Source organism: Orcinus orca, chromosome 3 (genome assembly GCF_937001465.1).
Source record: "Orcinus orca chromosome 3, mOrcOrc1.1, whole genome shotgun sequence".
NCBI classification, from domain to species: domain Eukaryota; kingdom Metazoa; phylum Chordata; class Mammalia; order Artiodactyla; family Delphinidae; genus Orcinus; species Orcinus orca.
This window is the reverse complement of record NC_064561.1, coordinates 69,600,999-69,621,952: the sequence shown is the minus strand read 5'-3', so window position 1 is coordinate 69,621,952 and position 20,954 is coordinate 69,600,999. Positions and strand designations below refer to the sequence as shown.

The window sequence follows — 20,954 nt, the reverse complement described above, 5'->3', positions numbered from 1 at the left end:
AGTGAGAGAGAGAGAGAGAGACAGACAGACAGATACTGTGCTAGCATGAAAATGAGATGTAATGGCATGTGCTATCTTTTTAAAAAACTCCATTCTAGCTCATAAATATAAACTAGTATTATAAGTAAGTAAGTAGGAGTGGGTGGTAATACTCGAGAATATTTACTTTCTTGGAGCCCATCTACTGCAGCTCTCAGGTCTTCTGTGGACCGCGTTACACTAATAAATGTTTAGTCATCTTCAGCCTATACAGGTCATCATTATTATATGTGTTAATGATGGTTAATGTCTGGGACTTAAAACATCACAGTAGGCTGCTTTGGGCAATTGTTCCTTTCTTTATTAAGGGCCTTTCCTAATTAATTGCGATTTGTGTGAATACACTGAAAAGATTTCAGAAGCAAGTTATCTTAAAACATTTTGCACAGGTTGAAAACATGGAAAAACGTGACCTCCAGGCAGATCTAATAAATTCATTGTTAACCTCTTTCTAACCTTCTTGATGACATGCAGTAGAGACGTAACTTGTTTGTTACCAGTTTTTAATTTGTAAAATGAAGTTTAAAAACCTAATGATCACGTTTGAAGAATTAAAATACTCATTATATTTCTTAGCTTACACATTGAGATAGCTAAATTATTTTGGAAACTAAATAGAGTATCATTCCTGAATATCTTAAATATGGAGAGAGTTGTATGTTATTTGTTAATGCTTAGTGGAATCTCATAAGTGTGATGTTTCATTTTATTATGAATAATTTATTCTTGCTACCTTTAAAGATGTTAGTCTTTCTGTTTTTTTTTAAAATTTTAATTGACTACAATTTAATTTTCAAAAATGAAACTTTTAGGTTACAACCCTGGTAAACACCAATAGCAAGGGGCCCTCTAATAAGAAGAGAGGTCGTTCTAAGAAGGCCCATGTTTTGGCTGCATCTGTTGAACAGGCAACTGAGAATTTCTTGGAGAAGGGGGATAAAATTGCAAAGGAGAGTCAGTTTCTCAAGGAGGAGCTTGTGGCTGCTGTAGAAGATGTTCGAAAACAAGGTAGGTCAATATTGCTTTTTATATAGAGAGAGGCAGGCCTTTCTAGAAAAATAATCCTTAAAGGTGACTTTTTGTGGTCAGTATTTTCATTCTTATATGCTTGCCAGTTGCTCAGGTAACTATGAATATTCACTTAGTGGAGATGTATTAAGTTGTACTGCCTTAAGCTTTAATCAGGAGAGATTAACAAAGGAACGTCTTTTTTGGAGACTCTGAATCCAGTTCCCTTGGGTGTTCCAAATAATAGTTGAGTCTTAGAAATGTTATAACACAATTTGATAGGAAATAAATGGGGCAGAAGTTTATATTTTATCCTATGTAATATCTCTTAGTTTGTGCTGAAGATGTAAGGGTGATAAAATGGAAAAATGTCCAGCCATTCTTTTCAGAAAGCACTAGAAACTGCTTCATTCTGTCAGACTGGTATGTAAAATCAGCCATGCATATTTGCACTGGGTTGAGTTTAAAATAGTTTAAATGGAGCTTAAGGGAAACATTATTTTTGGAAACTCAGAAGTAGTAAAAAGTGAAATTGTAACCCACAGCTTATCAGTAGTTACTATTAGAAAAACTGTCATCGCTATGATGTAATAAGTACAATATAAGAGGACTTTATTTTATTAAAAATTTTTTTAAATTTTATATTGGAATATAGTTGATTAACAATGTTGTATTAGTTTCAGGTGTACAGTAAAGTGATTCGGTTATACATATACATGTATCTATTCTTTTTCAAATTCTTTTCCCATTTAGGTTATTATAGAATATTAAACACAGTTCCCTGTACTATACAGTAGGTCCTTGTTGGTTATCTAGATAAGAGGACTTTAAATCTGGACGATTAACTTCTCGAAACCTGCAGTTTTGTGTTAAACTTCTGGTCCAGCAGGAGGACTTCAACAAAGACATAGGTTTTTTTACGGCTGTTGGATATCATCTAAGGTGAACTGACCTCCTGCTCTGTGCATGTGCTTTACTGGCTCTTGGGAGAACCTCAGTGGCTCTCTGATGGCTGACAGCAATGTACAAAGTCCATTGGAATCTTAAGTCAAATTCATCCCTGTGACAGTACCCAAAAAGAGCAGTGCATTCAATGGAGATGCTATCTCCCATTGTTCTGAGTTTGTGAATAAATATTTTAATACTGCAAATGATGAGATTACTTAAGTTCCGTAATACTAGCTAGGTGGACATGTTAGTTTTCTCTGGCTGCCATAATAAATTACTACAAACTTGGTAGCTTAGAGCAACAGAAATTTTTTTTTTTGAAGTTCTGAAATCAAGGCGTCAGCAGGGTTGATTCTTTCTTGGGGCCTCAGATGAAGAATCTGTTCCATGTTCTTTCCTGGCTTCTGGTTGTTGCTGGCAATCCTTGGCATTCCTTGGCTTATAGACACATCATTCCAATATCTGGCTCTTTTTGTCACATGGTATTTATTCTCCATGTATCTCTGTGTTGCAAAGTTACCTCTTATTAGGACATTAGTCACTGATTTAGGGTCCACCCAGTGTGACCTCATCTTAATTTGGTTATATCTGCAAAGACCCTATATCTAAATAAGGCCACATTCACAGGTTCTGGGTGTACTTGAATTTTGGCAGGACACTATCAACTTGGTAGAGTGGGTTTTTAATGAATTTATTTTAAAGTGGTTTAATTTTCCAATTCAGGACAATTTTTGAGCTTCCTATTGAGGAAATCAGGACGGCTGTTACTTCATTGACCTCAGAAAGTTTTGTTTCCTAGGCCTTCTTGCCTCCTCTAATGAAACTCAAAGTCTTAACAGGTGAATTTGGTCAAGTGTTCATTGTCTAGTGACTTAAGACATTTATTTTCAAAATAAAGCTTAATTATTGTAAGTAGCTTTTTTCCCCACTGTATATGTTCCTTGTTTCAGAAGTTACTCTGATACAAATCTGTAGCAATCATGGTATAATACACTCTCCCCAAGCACCCCCCTATTATGAATGCATATCTAAATTTTGTTTCTTTGTGTTTTTTTGTTTATATTTGAGAAAATCTTTTATGTGGCTCTGAATCATAAATACTTGTTCGTCCCAGTCCAGCTTTGTAATTATTTTTGATCTATTCATGATTTAGTCACCATAATTTTCCTTCTCCTTGCAGGAAGACAAAACAAAACAAAAGTAAAACTAAAGCAAATATATAACTGCCTGTCATCATCGTTACTGTATCAGATGTGAAAAGCTGAAGTGCCTTGCCTTTTTTCTGTTGGCTTACTTTTTTCTTTGGTGATTGTTAACAAATGGTGATGCAGCCTCTCTCCTATCATAAGTAGAAAATACGTGGTATGAAAATGGTTAAGCACAGATTCTTTTTAGTCAGCCAAACCTTGTTGGTTATGTTGTTGAAGCTGTTTACTCATCATTTGAAACCCTGAAGTGATGTTAATATATCTGCAGATTCTTTGACACCTCTCCGTTTAAAAAGTGGCGTCTAACTTTGATTCTCTTGAATGTGTGTTGTACTTAGAGACTCTTGGTTCTATAAAGAATAGAATGTGATGTGGAAGTTATACTATTTACTTTCGAAGCAAAGTCATAAAAAGAGTGTTGTATCCTCTTATCTCTTTCTCATGGGTTATTCACTCTGGGGAAGCTGGCTGCTATGTTACAAGGACACTCAGGAGGTCTTGTGGAAAGGAACTGATGTCTCTTGTACCAAATTGCCAAGCATGTAAGTAAGCTGCCTTGGAAGCACATCCCCCAGCTACAGTCAAGTTTCAGGTGATGGCAGCCCCAATCAACCCTGAATTCCTGACCCACAGAAAACTTGGGGAGATAATATTTATTTTAAGCAACCAAACTTTGGGGTAATTTATTGGGTAGGGAAAGATAATTAATGCAAAAACCTTTCCCAGGCCCACTTTCAGTCGTTCTGAGCACTTATGCAAAACTCTGACCTAACTGCTCTGAATTTTACTGGCATATAAAATGTAGAGTAATTATGATTTATCTAGCGCTCCATAGCAGATTGACTTATTAAGTAGAGTTAGAATCCTTTGCATTTCAAGTCTGTTGCTTATCCACTGGAACACTTAATTGCTAAAGGATGTATATTTATTTTTATTTATTTATTTATTTTTGGCTGCTTTGGGTCTTTGTTGCTGGGCATGGGCTTTCTCTAGTTGCGGCGAGCAGGGCTACTCTTCATTGTGGCGCGCGGACTTCTCATTGCAGTGGCTTCTCTTGTTGCAGAGCATGGGCTCTAGGTGCATGCACTTCATTAGTTGTGGCACGCGGGCTCAGTAGTTGTGGCTCACGGGCTCTAGAGTGCAGACTCAGTAGTTGTGGTGCACAGGCTTAGTTGATCTGCGGCATGTGGGATCCTCCCGGACCAGGGCTCGAACCCGTGTCCCCTGCACTGACAGGCGGATTCCTAACCACTGCAACACCAGGGAAGTCCCTAAAGGATGTATAAAAAGATTATTTTGTTCCAAATCAATGTGGGCTACTTTTGCCTAGTACAGGTTGGCTTTTTTTTTGGGGGGGGTGGATAACGTTCAAGTAGTAAATATTTTAGACCTTATTGACGATAAGGTCTTTCTTGACACTACTGAGTTCTGCAGTTGTGTTGGGAAAGCAGCTATTCAGTATATAAACAAATGGGCATGGCTGTATTCCAGGAAAACTTGTTTATAAAAACAGGGGGTTGGCCAGATTTGACCCACAGGCTGTAGTTAGCTGACCTCTGATCTAGGATTAAAGATATGAGCTTACTGTTTTCAAATAAATAATTGATTTAGGTACTTATAATGCTTTTGAGCCAAAAATTGGACCTTCTATATCTTTTGAGTTTGTACAAGTCCTGTGCTTTCTGTGCAGTCATAATTAATAACCAGAGACTTGAATGCATGCAGTTTTTCAGCATAACTTAATTTTCTTTTTGTATTTGCCCCTGATTACATGAATAATAAACACAAACATTTGTGAGTACACTAAAATGTTATCGTAACACTGTCAGTGGGTAAAACATTCACATACATAAATTGCAGGGTCACTTTACCTCAAGACCAGGTGAGTCTCCTGTGGTGGGTGGGAGCCAGTTATCAATTGCATGGCCTCCAAACCCCTGTGATCTAGGGATTTCATTGTACTGCTAGTCAGCCCAAACTAGTTGTTAACTACCTTATATGGGCTGAGGCATGCATGTGCCTCATAGAGATGTGCTTTTTTGGGACCCTGCCCACCCCCCATGTTCCCCTCCCTGATTAGGTCATTCTTACTTTATACTTTTTCTTCCTAGCTCTTAGCACAGTGATAATTAAATATTTGGTTGTCTTCCCCTCTCTAGGCTCCAGCAGGGTAGGTTCTGTGCTGGTCTGGTGACTGTTCTCTGTGGCAGCTATCATGGTGCCTGTTCTATGATAGGCACTTAAATGTTTGAGGAAGGTAATTGACTATGTTCTCCAAGAATTATGTGAGAAAAGGCTCTTTCCAAAATTTAAGGTGAGTTTCCTCCCCACTGCCAAATGTAAATGCAGGGATACTAGTGGAGAATCTTACCTTAAAAAAAGAGAAATTGAGATATAATTCACTTAACATAAAATTCACCCTTTTAAAATGTATATGATTCAGTGGTTTTTAGTATATTCACAGAATTGTGCAGCTGTCACCATTATTTAATTACAGAACATTTTCATCACCCCCAAAAGAAATCTCATACCCATTAGCATTCATTCCTTATACATATATTGATTTAAAAAAAAATTTATTTAGGGCTTCCCTGGTGGCGCAGTGGTTGAGAGTCCGCCTGCCGATGCAGGGGACACGAGTTTGTGCCCCGGTCCTGGAGGATCCCACATGCCGCGGAGCGGCTGGGCCTGTGAGCCATGGCCGCTGAGCCTGCGCGTCTGGAGCCTGTGCTCCGCAACGGGAGAGGCCACAACAGTGAGAGGCCTGCGTACCGCAAAAAAAAAAAAAGTTATTTAATTTATGTATTTTTGGTCGTGTTGGGTCTTCGTTACTGTGCGCGGCTTTCTCTAGTTGTGGTGAGCGGGGGCTACTCTTCGTTGCGGTGCGTGTGCTTCTCATTGCAGTGGCTTCTGTTGTTGTGGAGCACGGGCTCTAGGCACACGGGGTTCAGTAGTTGTGGCACGTGGGCTCCGTAGTTGTGGCTCGCGGGCTTAGTTGCTCTGTGGCATGTGGGATCTTCCCGGACCAGGGCTCGAACCCACGTCCCCTGCATTGACAGGCGGATTCTTAACCACTGCGCCACCAGGGAAGCCCATATATTGATGTATTTTAACGATACCTGGAAAAGAGTATTTGTGAGTCCTTGAATAGGGCTCTGATGAGAAAAAGAGGGCCCTTAACTGATTAGGGGACATCCAAGGGACAGAGATGGGAAAGCCTAAATGAAACTTGTTTGAAAAGGGGGAGACATTAAAAAAGGAGGACCAGTGATGGTAAATTGGAGGTTGACTGATGAGGAATAGTTTCTACTAGAACAGGGTTTTTTAATCCATTAGTTACAATTCACAGTTAGATCTCAAAGGCCAAGAACAGAGACTTGCTGCTTCATCAGTGACTTCTTCCCTACAGCTCTTGGGCATTTCTGGGTAGAGGAGGGAGGAGAAGGCGCCAAGAATCTGAGGTGCACCTTTATGTATTCCCGCACGGCTTCTAATGATACTCTGTTCGGTAAAGGGTCCAATGACTGGTGTACTGCGCAACAGTGTATTTCCTGGGAAGAAGCTTGTGTTTAGAGACACCAGAGTGGGGAAGGGGCTGGGTGACCATGTGTGTCTCTGATGCAGAGAGACCGTCTTCAGGAATTCCCTGACAGTCCAGTGGTTAGGACTCAGTGCTTCCACTGCAGCGGTCCCCAACCTTTTTGGCACCAGGCACCCATTTTGTGGAGGACAATTTTTCCACGGATGGGGGCGGGGATGGTTCAGGTGGTGATGCGAGCGACGGGGAGCAGGCAGATGAAGCTTCGCTCCCTTGCTCGCACCTCCTGCTGTGCGGCCCGGTTACTGACAGTCTGCCGCACTGGTCCGTGGCCTGGGGGTTGGGGACCCCTGCTGTAGGGGGCCTAGTTTCAGTCCCTGGTCAGGGAACTAAGATTCTGCATGCAGAGCGGCGCGGCCAAAAAGAAAAAAGGCAGACAGACAGGAGGCTGTTTTTCCTGTTTCATCTTGGAGCTTATAATCAGGACATATGGAAATGTAAATTAATAATAGCATGAGTGTCATGCCAAGAATGGAGTGGACTAGGAGGTTAAGCATGGGATTAGAAAAGCTTCCTGAAGGTGCAGTAGTGGATCTTGAAAGGTGAAAGAAGGGAGGGGAAGAAGTCATTCAGGTAAGAAAACCAGCAGACAGAGCAAGATGTGGGTGAGGAACAGTGAGGATTCTGACTGGAGAGGAGTGCTGGGAGGAGAGGTTGCATAAGAAAGAGCTTGGAAGCTAGATTTTAGAGGGTGGCTTGGAATGCTAGGTGAAGAAGGGAGCACAATCCGGGAAATGATACAGGATTAGAGGGTTCTGTGGCTGGAACAGGTCTCCCAGGTTCAGGTTCCCATATATTTAAATATATATAGTGACTCAGGACTTGCTACCTCTGGAAGCAGCTTTTTCCAGCCTTGTGTTTATTTTTAAAGCTTTTTTCTTCTTAAATTAAACTGAAATATGTCTCCTTAACTTTGTTCCTGTTTTAAGAATTTCTGCCATCTGGGTAACACAGAATATGAAGAAAAGTGGTGTTTGGGAGAGATTAGTTTCTCAGGTGTGTACAGGAAGCGTTAAGGTGGTTGGGGGAGAGCCTGGAGGCCAGACCAACAGTCAGGAAACCATCAAGGTGGTGGGCAGTGAGATGGTGCTATTAAGGACAGGACTGCTGCAACAGACTGTGGAAAGGGAGAGTTGACCAGTTGTCAAGCAGGTTTACTGCCCCCTTGGCCTGTGGTAAATGGCTAATTTTCTTCATAGATAAAACTAAGGGACCTGGTATGTGAAAAATTATAATATTTTCCTCAGACTTGAATCACTTAGGGTATATATTGAGGCAGTGTGTGCTACTAAAAACTCCAGGTGAATTACCTAAAATTAGCATACTCTCCTCAGTTTAGAGCCATTCTAAGATTCTGGTGTGCAGTTTTCCATCAAGTTGAAAAAAATTCCATTACATTATTTGCTTCAGTGTTTATTTACACTAATAAAAGGTCAACTAACAGATTATTATTTTTTTTAACTTTTTATTTTGATTCATAGGGATTTGCAAAGATAATACAGAGCAGTCCAGTGTACCTTTACCCAGTTTCCCCTAATGGTTACATTTTATGGAACTATAGTACAGTATCAACACCAGGAAACTGATGTTGGCACAGTAATTCTGTGGTTTTATCACCTGTGAAGATTTGTGTAACCATCTCTGCAATCAAGATACAGAACTATTCCATCACCACAAAGCTTTCCCTCATGCTACCCGTTATAGTCATACCCATGTTGCTTATATTCCCCACCATCCCTAACCCTTGGCAACTAATCTGTCTCCATCTCTAATTCTGTCATTCCCAGAATATTGTATAAGTGGAATCATACAGTATAATATACTGTATATGAGTATATGACCTTTTGAAATTGGCTTTTTTTTTTTTTCCACTCAACGTGTTGTCCTTGAGAGCCATCCAAGTTGGTGTGTCTGTCAGTAGTTTGTCTGTGAGTACTCCATGGTGTGGATGTAGCTTGTCTTTTCATCCTCTTAACAGGTATTTTGCATAGTAAGTTTTTAATTTTGATGAAGTTCAATTTATTGATATCCTCCCCCATTTATGGATCGTGCTTTTTTTTTAAAAAAATTATTTTTGGCTGCATTTGGTCTTTGTTGCTGCGTGTGGGCTTTCTCTAGTTGTGGCGAGCAGGGCTACTCTTTGTTGCAGTGCTCAGACTTCACGTTGCGGTGGCTTCTCTTGTTGTGGAGCACAGGCTCTAGGTGCATGGGCTTCAGTAGTTGTGGCTCATGGGCTCAGTAGTTGTGGCACACAGGCTTAGTTGCTCCATGGCATTTGGGATCTTCCTGGGCCAGGGCTTGAACCCGTGTCCCCCTGCATTGGCAGGCAGATTCTTAACCACTGCGCCACCAGGGAACCCCATGGATTGTGCTTTTGGTGTCACGTCTAAGAATTCTTTTTTTATTTTTTTTCCTAAGAATTCTTTAACAAGCTTTATGTTAGCTCATGAAGTTTTATGTTTTACGTTTAACTCTCAGACTCATTTTGGGTTAGTTTTTGTGTAAAATGTGAGGTTTAGGTTCAGTTCTTTTTTTCCCTTGCGAACATCCAGCTGTTCCAGTATCATTTGTTGAAAAGACTGTCTTTCCTTCATTGAATTGCTTTTGCACCCTGTTAAAAATCAGTCACCTGTACTTGTGTGAGATTATTTCTGGGTTCTCTGTTTTGTTGTATTATCTATGTGTCTGTCCCTCTGCCAATGCTCACACAGTCTTTGTTGCTGTAGCTATGAGTCTTAGAAGTGGGTAGAGTGATTCTTCCCCCTTTATTCTTTTTCTAAATTGTTTTAGCTATTCTAGTTTTTATTGCTTTTCCATATAAATTTTAGATAATCTTGTCTGTGTCTACAAAAAAGCTGCAATTTCGGTAGGAATTACATTAAACTTGTAATCAATTTGGGGAGAGTTGATATTTTTACTATATTGAGTCTTCTATGAACAAAATATGTTTCCATCAATTTAGATCTTTTTTATTTCTTTCATTAGTGCATAGCACCATGTATATATATATAATATATATATCCTCTATATGTTTTATTAGTTTACATTATTTTATTTTTTGAATTATTATAAATAGTATCTTATATTTATTTAGTTTTGTGTTTCTTTTCAAGTTCTTGGCTACACGCATATGCATTTTACCCTAGTTTTATTTCTAGCTTTGGTATCATTTTACTATTTTCTTTAAAAAAATTTAACACTAATTACAGGCATTTTTTTATGATTTAGTATAACCTTGGAATTTATTATCTTTAAAACTATGTACTTTCTGGGACTTCCTGGTGGTGCAGTGGTTAAGAATCTGCCTGCCAGTGAAGGGGACATGGGTTTGATCCCTGGTCCGGGAAGATCCCCCATGCTGTGGAGCAGCTAAGCCCGCGAGCCACTACTACTGAGCCCATGTGCCATAACTACTGAAGCCCGCGTGCTTAGAGCCCATGCTCCGCAACAAGAGAAGCCACCGCAATGAGAAGCCTGCGCACTGCAACAAAGAGTAGCCCTTGCTCACCACAACTAGAGAAAGCCTGGGCGCAGCAACAAAGAGCCAATGCAGCCAAAAATAAATAAATAAATTTGTTTAAAAAAAACCAAACTATGTACTTTCTATTACATCATTTCCCTATTATTAGGCTTAGAGGTTATTTTTATGTTTTTAATATAAATAATGCTGTAGTGAGTGAATACCCTGTATATATAATGTTTTCCCGTTTTCAAAAAATTATATCTTTAAGATGTATTTCCTGGAGTAGGAATATAGGGGCACAGATCTTTTTTAAAAAAATTAGAGTATAATTTATATTATATACAGCAAAGTACACAAATTGGTGTACAGATTGAAGAAGTTTTACATATGTGTATACTCGTGTAACTACCATTCAGAAAGTTTCCTTAGGGACATAGATTTTAGGACTTTAAAAATGTAGTCCTAAATAGTTCTCCAGTAGGGCTATATCTATCTATCTATCTATCTGTCTGTCTGTCTAGTTTGCTTAGTGTTCATGTAACCTCACCTATTACAGAAATTCAGAAATTACAGAAATTACAGAAATTCAACTCAAACTTGTTTAAGCAAAAAGGGAGTTAACGGGTCTTAGTAATTGGGAGTTCCAGGAGTAGATCCTGAGTTCAGGCATGGCCAATGTGACTTGACTGAAGGGATGTGAAGCTTCCTTCATCACTTGCCTCCATGTATTTGTTTACCTCTGTTTTCATATATACATATTGGACAAGATGCCCACCTCTAGTTTGAGGTGGTCGTCCTAGTTTTGTCATCCCAGCAGATAAAACTTTTCTTTCTTAGTGTTTATATCTTAGTCACGGAGGGGACTGATTAGCTTTGCTTTGGTCACGCTCGGCTCTAAACCAGTTTCTATCTCCAGAGGAGATTGATTAGCCAGTGTGGATCACATGTTCACCCCAGGACACAAGGAATGGTGGAGCATTCTCCTAGGGAACAAGGGATATAATAATACGATGTTCAATGGAAGCAAATTATCCTTCTTGACAAGTAATGGGATAGTCCATTAAAATTTTTTACTATCTTTTTTTTGTTTTAAATCTATTTATTTATTTTTGGCTGCATCGTATCCCCTTTGCTGCACGGGGGCCCCCTCCAGTTGCGGCCAGCGGGGGCCACTCTTCAGTGCGGTGCGCGGGCTTCCCATTGTGGTGGCCTCTCCCGTTGTGGAGCACAGGCTCCAGGCGCGCGGGCTTCAGCAGTTGCGGCTCGCGGACTCCAGAGCACAGGCTCAGCAGTTGTGGCACACGGGCCCAGTTGCTCTGCGGCATGTGGGATCCTCCCGGACCAGAGCTCGAACCCGTGTCCCCTGCATTGACAGGCAGACTCCCAGCCACTGCACCACCAGGGAAGCCCTTTTACTATCTTTAGAGGCGTAAAATGCTACTTTATTTTTTTAAAATTTGCATTATTTGGAGTAATTGATGTTGACCATTTTTTTGTGTTTGTTTATGACTGTACCTTAAACATGATGATGCTTGTGAGAGCCCCTAGGGCAGTGATAAGTATCTATAAACATTAGTGCTCCTTTGTTGATTTGTTGAATCCCTGTTATTTTTCTTATTGATTGGAATTATGCCAGGTTTTCAAAAATTGTGACATGGCTTATTGGACCAGAGGTGCTAATCTTTTAGGTTTCTCATCACTAATCTATTGGTATGCAGAGGTAGTATTAACTTGGAGAATCAAGACATGATTGTGTGTGTCTGTAATGATTTTAATGGTGGGACCTGATTTATGGTAGTCCTGGAAAAGGTGGTTGAGTTCAGTTGAAAAGAACAAAGATTGCAGCTAAATCCAGTGACTTTTTCTGCCTCCCAGACCATGTGGTTTGATTTTTGTTCCATGACTGCCATACTACTAACCACACCCAGTCATCTCTCATGTATGTGCTGTTATTCACATGGTGGACAACATGAAAACATCTGGATAATTCACTGCGGCCTCCTCTCCAATATTGGAAAAACAGTTAATAGTAATATCTACATACCCCATCTCCCCAAATCGATAGAAGGTAAAAATAGAGTAAATCCTTTTACTAAGTATCCTTGACAAGTAAATCGAAAGCAAACATTTTAACGTTTGGCTTATAGTTTCCCACCTTTCATGTCTGTTTATGTCAGGCAGTATTTGTCTTAAAATTTCTTTGGAGGCTTTTCATTTCAAGTTCTGGCTTTGGGATCATTACAGTATTCCATTTCAGGTAAACTGATTATAATGCAAGCCCATTGTTCTTGAGTAGAAGTAGGACTTCAGCTTATTGAGAGCAATCATTGTTGTTTACTAAGTTTCAGTTGTTCTAAGAACCATCTTTTCTGTAGAAAGTGTCTTGTAACTTTTAGAGCAAGAAAGCAGTATATATTGGTGTTCTAAAACAATAGAGTTAAAACTATTGAGTTTGCTAAGATCTGTGTGATCTTAGCAGTTACAGTTCGTTGGTGACCATATTCATTAATGGACTTGTTGCACAAATATCTTCTCAGCTTTTTTTAAATCTTGAAAGTACAGAATTACATAGATAAAACTGATGGTCTTTTAAGGACATTGTTATAAAGAAGGAATAGTCAGTGAGGCTTGTAAATTGATATTAAGAGACATTCTTTTATTTATCTCAGTAATTGTGCAGTGAAATTGAGGACGTAGAGGCCTTCTTCCTTGTTATAGTTTGAATGATTTGTATACAGGGAGAAAATAGTATATACATATGGAGAGGTGTGTGTGCATGCATATATATGTGTGTGTGTGTACATATTTTTGTGGTGTGTATATATGTTTGTGTGTGTGTGTGTATATATATATATATTTTTTTTTCATTGTAGATCTTGGCAAGGCAGTTTTAAGGAAAATAATGATGTATTTTATCCCTGACAAAAGAATATTGAGCACAAGCTATCAGGCTCTTGAGGCATAATTTTCTCCCTGGCAACTAACTAGAGTCAGATTGAAGGAGGTGAAAATTGGTCTCCTGTCCAGTGCAGATGTTGACAGCTTCAGACTGGTATACCCACATCTAATATAGTCAGCCTGCAAGATAGATGTTAGAAGGCAGATGTAATCAGGACAAAGCAGCTGTCAGTGAGTGTTTCGAGTAGGATTTGAGAGGTAGACAGGAGACAGAGCGAAATCTGGGCTTGCTAAGTTCATGATGTGAAGACTTGAAACATAGCTTTGAGGAGCTTTGTGTGGGTGTGTGAGACTGCATTTTAATTTGTCTGGTCTTGTTAGTGTGGTTTTATTCATGTTGAAATCATGAGCTTGATTTTATATATGGGATCTTTAATTTTTCACAGGAAAAAAATGACAAGTATTCCTACCCTGGAATATTGAGTATGGATTTCAAAAAGTGTTAATTATGCTATGGAAGAGCAATAGCAGAGAAACGTTTTGAAAACGATTAAATTTAAGTTAATTAGGTTTTCAGATTAGTGTAATCACTTTCTTCATTAAATCTAACAAGAAATCAGCTGATTTTTCTCATACTCTTGCTTTAAGTTCTGGCTTGTCATTTGTTATCCTGCCTTTTCCCCTTGCTATTTTGGTAGATTTTTCATCCTGTTTTCGCTGCTTATTTTTGTGGATATCTCTTTTCGTGTGATCCCGTGATGGCTGTATCTGTTGTTAGAAGTGCTCCCACTCCAATTCCTACCCTTCGTATGTTCCTGAGGACTGTGATTAATTTAAAACTTGTTCATTATTGACCCCTCTTCCTCCGCTCTCACTATTTAATCCGTTTTCTGTTGTTCTTCATTTAACTTGAGCAGGAAAAGCAAAATATAAATTCCAGAAAGTCATTAACTGGTTGGCATCTGGGTGTTTTATGTCTTAAAGTTGTCTGTCTGACTTAAACTGTAAGTCTGTAGGCTGGAGGCTACACTTTCTTTGACTTGGGATGTGTCAGGGATGCTGTCTGCTTCTGGATCACTACCCTTGTGTGAGCATATGCTTTGCAAATACTTGAGTTCTGGTGTAGCCAGCTTGGAAGTGAGGAAAGGAGAATGAAGTTATTAAATTCTAATGTTTCCTGTCATTTTGAAATTGCTTTTTTTTTTTTTAAAGTCTATCTTGTTAAACTCACAAAAATAATGACACTGACCAGGATAATAATACTTTTAAGATACAGTGGGTAATATTTCTGCCTTAATATATTTGTACAGTGTAGCTAAGGAAGTTATCTTGGGTATTGAATTTTTGACTTTGGCATGACTTCAACCATGATGTAGAAACGTGGTTGCTACTAGTTAATTTTTTAAGAAAGTGACTCCAAGTTGAAATGCATGTTATGCATTTATTTGAATGTGTAATCAGGAAGTAAGTGCCTCTCTTTGGAGTGTTTTTGAATAGCAGCAGGGCACACTTGAATTAGTAAGGAAGATGAGAACATGAATATGTGTGGTACTCTTTTAATTTTTAAAAAAGATCCATTCTGTCTACTAGAAAAAGTAGAAATTTCAAAACTCCTTTTCTTACCCAGAGTGGGTGGGGAAGGGTGTAGATTGAGAGTTTTTCTGGGTGCTCCCTGAACTGATTCAGATGGGCCGACAGTACTTAAATAACATATTAAATGTTTTTTTTTCTGGGTTGATTTTCAAAAAATAAACAGTTTTGTGGATTAAAAATGGCACCCCAGGGAAGTTCTCTTAAAGCATCTGTCAGGAATTCTTTGAATCATTGTCAGTTTTTCTATAGTTATGGAGGTGTCATCTAGGGGTCTGTGGTTTTTGCGAAATATCACCCATTGATGAATGGAAAGATGAAGGTGGAGAGCATGAAGTGTTTTGTTCATATTCATCTGTATGTCACAGGGTGAGTGAGTTACACCAGATATATTCCACCATTTGGTTCCTTCCCATAAGGACTATGTTATAAAATCTGTTATTCTTTGCAACTATATTGCCAGTTTGTCTTCATCGACAAGTGTGGAAGATGTCTTATTTTGTTACTAGATCATGGAAAATGAATTAAAAAATTTTGGGTGTTGGAGGGAAGGGATTGGGACAGGTTGGGAAATGCATGTTAATCCTTGATTATCTTGAAGTTGGCAAATAACTTTATGAAGACTTGGTCCTGTCAATTTATTATTTTGTAAAAAGAAAGTTGGTGGAATGATAACAAAGAAGTAAGAACAGGTATATCACTTTTTGGTGAGATCTTTTAATCAGATATGTTTAAGAGAAATTGATATAAAGTAGGTTTATCAGTGGAGCTAAAGCAATAAAAAGGTAACTTTCAAGAATTAGGAATCCTGTATTCAAATTCAGGGCTGGATTTTTTTTTGGCTTTCTACTGTGTAAAAAGATGCCCAGCTGTTAAGTACAGGGTGGTTTATAAAAGACTTACCTGTGATGTTGGTTGCTTGCTCTTTTTTTTTTTTTTTTTTTCCTTCTTCTTCGTCTGGCTACTCTGGGTAGAACTGAAAACATTCCTTTAACAAAAGTTAATTTTCTGCAGTGAACATGTTTTTGATAGTAGGAGCAAAAGAGAAGTAAAAATCAGCTATAATTTTGTTACCCAGAGATGAAATCAATGGTTAACATTTTGGTCTTGACCCCTCCAGTTTGTTTTTTATGAATATACTCACATGGGTAGCACTATGTTTTGCTCATTTATTTTTTTCACTTAATGGGTCCTGAACATCTTTCAGTATCATTAAGTACTTTCCTACAACATAATTTTTAATGGCTGAATAATATCCTCTATAGAGTAATATGATTTAAGAAGGTTATTTTGAACCAGATAACTAAAGACCTCTCTTTAATATATTTATGACCAGAGTTTTATTCACTTTTCAAAAACTTAAAAGGAGTGTGGTAAATAGGACAGTGTTTATTTTAAAGACTGAAGCCTGCCATTGTTAACAAGGATAGTATGAGATATCTGAGAGAATGAAAAATTTTAGACAGTTAAAATCATTTTGAGATAAAGAGATCAAAGTGACTTGACCAAGGTTATCCAGGAAATTAGTGGGAGAGGGGGAATCAGAATTACACATATGGACATGAAATTGATCATGAAATGAATAAATAATTGGAACATGTTTAAGATGATGAATCTTTTAACTCTTCTCCTGGAAGCTTCTGTCATTTTAACACAGGGCTGTGTTTGCTGGTCCTCAAAAGCATATTCAGGTGGATGTCTTAAAACATCTTTTCTTTTGGATCTGGCAGTTGATAACAAACAATATGGTCTTATAAAATGTTCTATTTAAGAAGTGTCTAGTTAGGGTCTGTATAATAGTTGAGCTTCTCCTGCAGCAACTAAACAAAAAAATAATGACAATTAGATTGGGTGTGCAGATGGGCCCCTTATTTTACCAGTTGGCTTTCCCATATTTTGGATAAGCTTCTCAAGATAGCTGATTTTACAAAGCTTTTATTTCATAATGTATGCTAATTTTCCTTTTTCCTTTCTGCAGTGACACTAGTAGCCATGGGATTTTTTTATACCTTTGAAAAAAGAAAATTTGCATATAGACTTTCTTGGAGTGCTTTAAGTTACTCGTTTCTAGGAAAACCTCAGTTTTATGTATCACAGACATGGATTAAGGATATTTTACATTTTAAAATTATTTGAAGACTTTTTTCTTTAAAAAGATATTCATTATAGAAAGTTAAAAAAGAAAACCCACACAAAGAGCAGAAAATAATCACCCATCGGGCTATACAACCTTATGCTATACCACCTCTGTTAATATTTTCGTGTATGTTGGTGTAGTCTCCCCCATGACATAAATACTTTGTGATTTCCATTCTCATTGTGCAGTACAGATTATTGTATATCTGCTATTTAAGGTGGAAATTTAAAAAAAAAGGTTTTTTTTTTTCATTAATAAAGACACCTGGAGCTGGTAGATTATATAAGTTACAGAAGATAAACCATGTTCCTCTGCTGGGCTGGCCGAGTTCTTGTCTTTTTCTGGACCTAAAGATAGAAAAAGTTCTGGCCAAGGAGCATATTAGAAGTATCCTTAGAATTGTTTTTAGGGAAAATATAACTTTGCTCTATATTTTGAGTCTCCTTGGAGGACTTTTGAAGGCTTATAGAGATGTTTCCATAGCTGAATTTCTGAGGACTTGGTGCCCTCTGCTATGGCATTGTGATTAGGAGCCATTTTTAGAGTATGGCATGGGCTTTTGGGGATGGGAAGTTGTAAATAGGATATATGAGGGAGATGACCAGTTTTTAATAACTTCAAGGAACCTCAGATTGGCATAATTTCTCTCTCTCTCTCTCTTTTAATTTTAAAAACCAGCTGGAAAAACTAAAGCCCAGCAAGGGGAACTAAGTCAAGCTTTGTTTGTAGCTATTATCACAAAAGGACGGGTTTTTACCACTTTCTGCACTGTGGAGATGGGAGTGAAGGAGGTGCCTCCTTTACTACTTCATCACTACAAATTAAAAGCCAATTTTTCCTTCATCCTTTGAGAAACTTGCTAGCATGACCTTATTTCTGAAAATATAAGAAATGATTGGTGTGTGAGCAATGACAATGTTCTGAATAGGTTTAAGAATTGGAGAAAGTAGATGAGAAAGTGGAAGGGGCACAGAAGTATTTGTGAGCTTCGTATTTATTACCTCATTTAATTTTCAAAACAGCCCAGTGGGGTGGGGGATGGTATTCTCATTTTACAGAAGAGAAAACAGACTTAGAGCTGAAGCAACCCGAAGTCACACAGCCATCAAATAGCAAAGCTGGGATTCAGACCAGTTCCAATACCTTGTTTGATCTACTCCAGACATTGTTCTGGGAGAAGAGTATATATTCATTAATATTACCTAGCAACATCCTTTGTTTTAAAGGAGTGGCATAATAGAATATCTCATGTTTCCTAGGCTCAAGTTAAAAAAGAAAAAACAATCCTCTCTCTTTTTTTACTTTGTGTGTGTATGTGTGTCTCTCATACACACACACCCACACACACTTTTCAAACCTGTCCTTTACCCATAACTTTATAAAAAGTTGGATTGCTTTGAAGGGAATTTACTCAAGGTATTTGATGCTTCAGAAAGGCCTTTATCTTGTCCTGTTCTAATGTAGAATGGTGTTTTTTGGTTTATTTTACTTACAGTTGCGATTTGTCCTTGTTTTGAACTCCAGAAGAGCTTAACTTTTATCCCCAGCTTAGTTAGGGGAAAATGCCAGGGGATGGACATGTTGACAGATCTGATTTCATGGCTGATGGAACAGTAGAAGTGGGTTCCAGAAGACACAGTTATATTCTCAGCCTTTACTGCTGATCATGTGACCTTGGACAGACTGCCTGTCTGCCTCAGTTTTCCTAGTTTGCCTTTTTTTGTGTACAGAAGGAGTGCTTTTGATAACTCTTACAAGTATGCACTGTAAACTAACTGATAGTTACATTTATCATTTTTAAAGGTTGATTGATTACCTTATTAAACATCTCAAGTCAATCTTAAAATATCATGTTCCTTTTATAGAGATGACCATTTAGCAGAAATTTGAGGTCCACCCCCCTTTTTTTTAAAAGTTAATGGATTGGGGCTTCCCTGGTGGTGCAGTGGTTAAGAATCCGACTGCCAGTGCAGGAGACACGGGTTTGAGCCCTGGTCCAGGAAGATCCCACATGCCGCGGAGCAGCTAAGCACATGTGCCACAACTACTGAGCCTGCACTGTAGAGCCCGCAAGCCACAACTGCTGAGCCCGTGTGCCACAACTACTGAAGCCCGCATGCCTAGAGCCTGTGCTCCCAACAAGAGAAGCCATCACAATGAGAAGCCTGCACACCACAATGAAGAGTAGCCCCCGCTCACTGCAGCCGGAGAAAAGCCCGTGTGCAGCAACGAAGACCCAATGCAGCCAAAAATAAAATAAATAAACTAAAATAAATAAATTTATTTTTAAAAAAGCTAATGGCTTATTTACTATTCATAGTTGAGTGGAAAAAATTGTATATTAAAATTGTATGTTTTACTCCATCACACAGTATGTTTTCTGATGTATTTTTCATTACTAATACCATATGTTAGCCATGAAGTTAAGGGTTTGCCATTATGGTTGTGAGCTAGAAGAGATGAGAGTGGATGTAAATATATGTAATTTACTGTGCTTCTTCCTTTCAGTTCCACTTATCGCTTGACCTGATTCTAATTTAGAATGATACCATGCTAGCTGTAGAGGCATGAAACTGTTTAAGAGGAACTTGGGAGGGAGTGAGAATTTGGTAGGAGGGGGTTATGGTATAAAGAGAGATTAGAGTTGGGGATAAATTGGGGGATTATTACAGTGAGGTTAAGTAATTAAATTTAAAATTATAAGACTTTATGCTTGTCCATTTGAATGTAAGCTAATTATTGAAGAGGTTTGATTCATTTAGATGGGCTATAGCTTTAAGAATGTACGGTAAGTTCATCCTGTTTGGCTTACTCTGGGCCTTTAGTTCTTCCCACAGTTCTTTCGTTTACCTCAGGTTAATTCACTTTTCCATTTCCTGTAGCAGCTGCTTCAGAGTTTCTTCCACCTTCCTCAAACCTTCATTTCCGTTACCATCCTGTTCAGTTTTTAGGAAAGCTTCATTTACTGCCTCTGAGAACATAGATTCTCTAGCTATGCTAAACTTCATACTGCCTGGAAGCATCTTGCTACCTCTGCTTTCACTTCTCATCTGAGGGTACAAGAACTCCATGGCTCTCACTTCCTCCTGTGGTCCTGATTATGTGTGTTCCTGTCTGTGATCTAGAATTTTCATTCTTTAGTTATGTGTCTTTGGTGTCTTTTTGCCTCCTTTACCCCCTCAATCTGTCTGTAACTAATTCCCATAGTGATAAAAGATAGTATGGGAATGCAGGCACTATTCTAACCTCTCTCCTGAACATTGGGTTTCATATCCACAGTAAGCCTGGGAGGTACATAGAGGCAGTCCTTACTTTGCACTGTTCCAGTATGCACAAATTTGTTACCACAGTTTCATAATACCAGTTCCCCAATAACATGGTTCAAATTTTAGTATATTAACTGAGTGATTTTATATAGTACGGACTTCACTGCTAGCTCTGAAGTGTACAAATCACTACATAAATAACAGGTCTGCATCACGATCACTGACCAATCATGTCTCTTCTTTCAAGGTCTGTTAGTGATTGATTGGTCACTGCAACTATTCAGTTCATGCAAAGTGTGTAGTTGTGTTGCCTCCTTGTCTCTCAGTGATAAACCCATGTGAGCCATTTTATAAGAAGAGATCATTGAAAGAGGGAATTTGCTAACAAAGATGAAAGTACAGCAAAGAAAGAAAAAGTGATAAATCCAAGTTACAGAAGAAATAGCTGACTGGAAATGTTGACACTGCTGCTGTTTAAGAGACTTTAGATATGCAGTCAGAGGAACTTAGTGAAGGCAAACTTATTGACATAAATGAGAAAAGTAGTTGTGATGGAAAGGATAATGATGTCCAAGAGAAAGTGATGTCATCAAAACCTTCACATTAAAGGAACTCTTGGAGATAGTTCATAACATTGAAAGTGCAAAGGAAATGTTGGAAACTGATCCAGACTTAGAAAGAAATAGGATAATTGTGAAGGGATAAAAAAGGTACTCTGTATCATGTTGAAAAAGGTAAGCATTGTTCAGAAACTACTTTTGAGTAGTTTTCTTACAAGGAAATAAAACATTTTCATTCT

At 38.4% G+C, this 20,954-nt stretch overlaps 1 protein-coding gene across 1 annotated transcript in view; it reads left to right on the top strand.

The window, feature by feature from the left end:
* CTNNA1 (catenin alpha 1) overlaps positions 1 to 20,954 on the top strand; it is a 177,855-nt gene that overhangs the window by 27,276 nt on the left and 129,625 nt on the right. Inside the window, exon 3 of the mRNA XM_004282059.4 lies at positions 852 to 1,047. Coding sequence (XP_004282107.1) covers positions 852 to 1,047 — 196 coding nt within the window. The remainder of the gene's footprint in view (positions 1 to 851; positions 1,048 to 20,954) is intronic.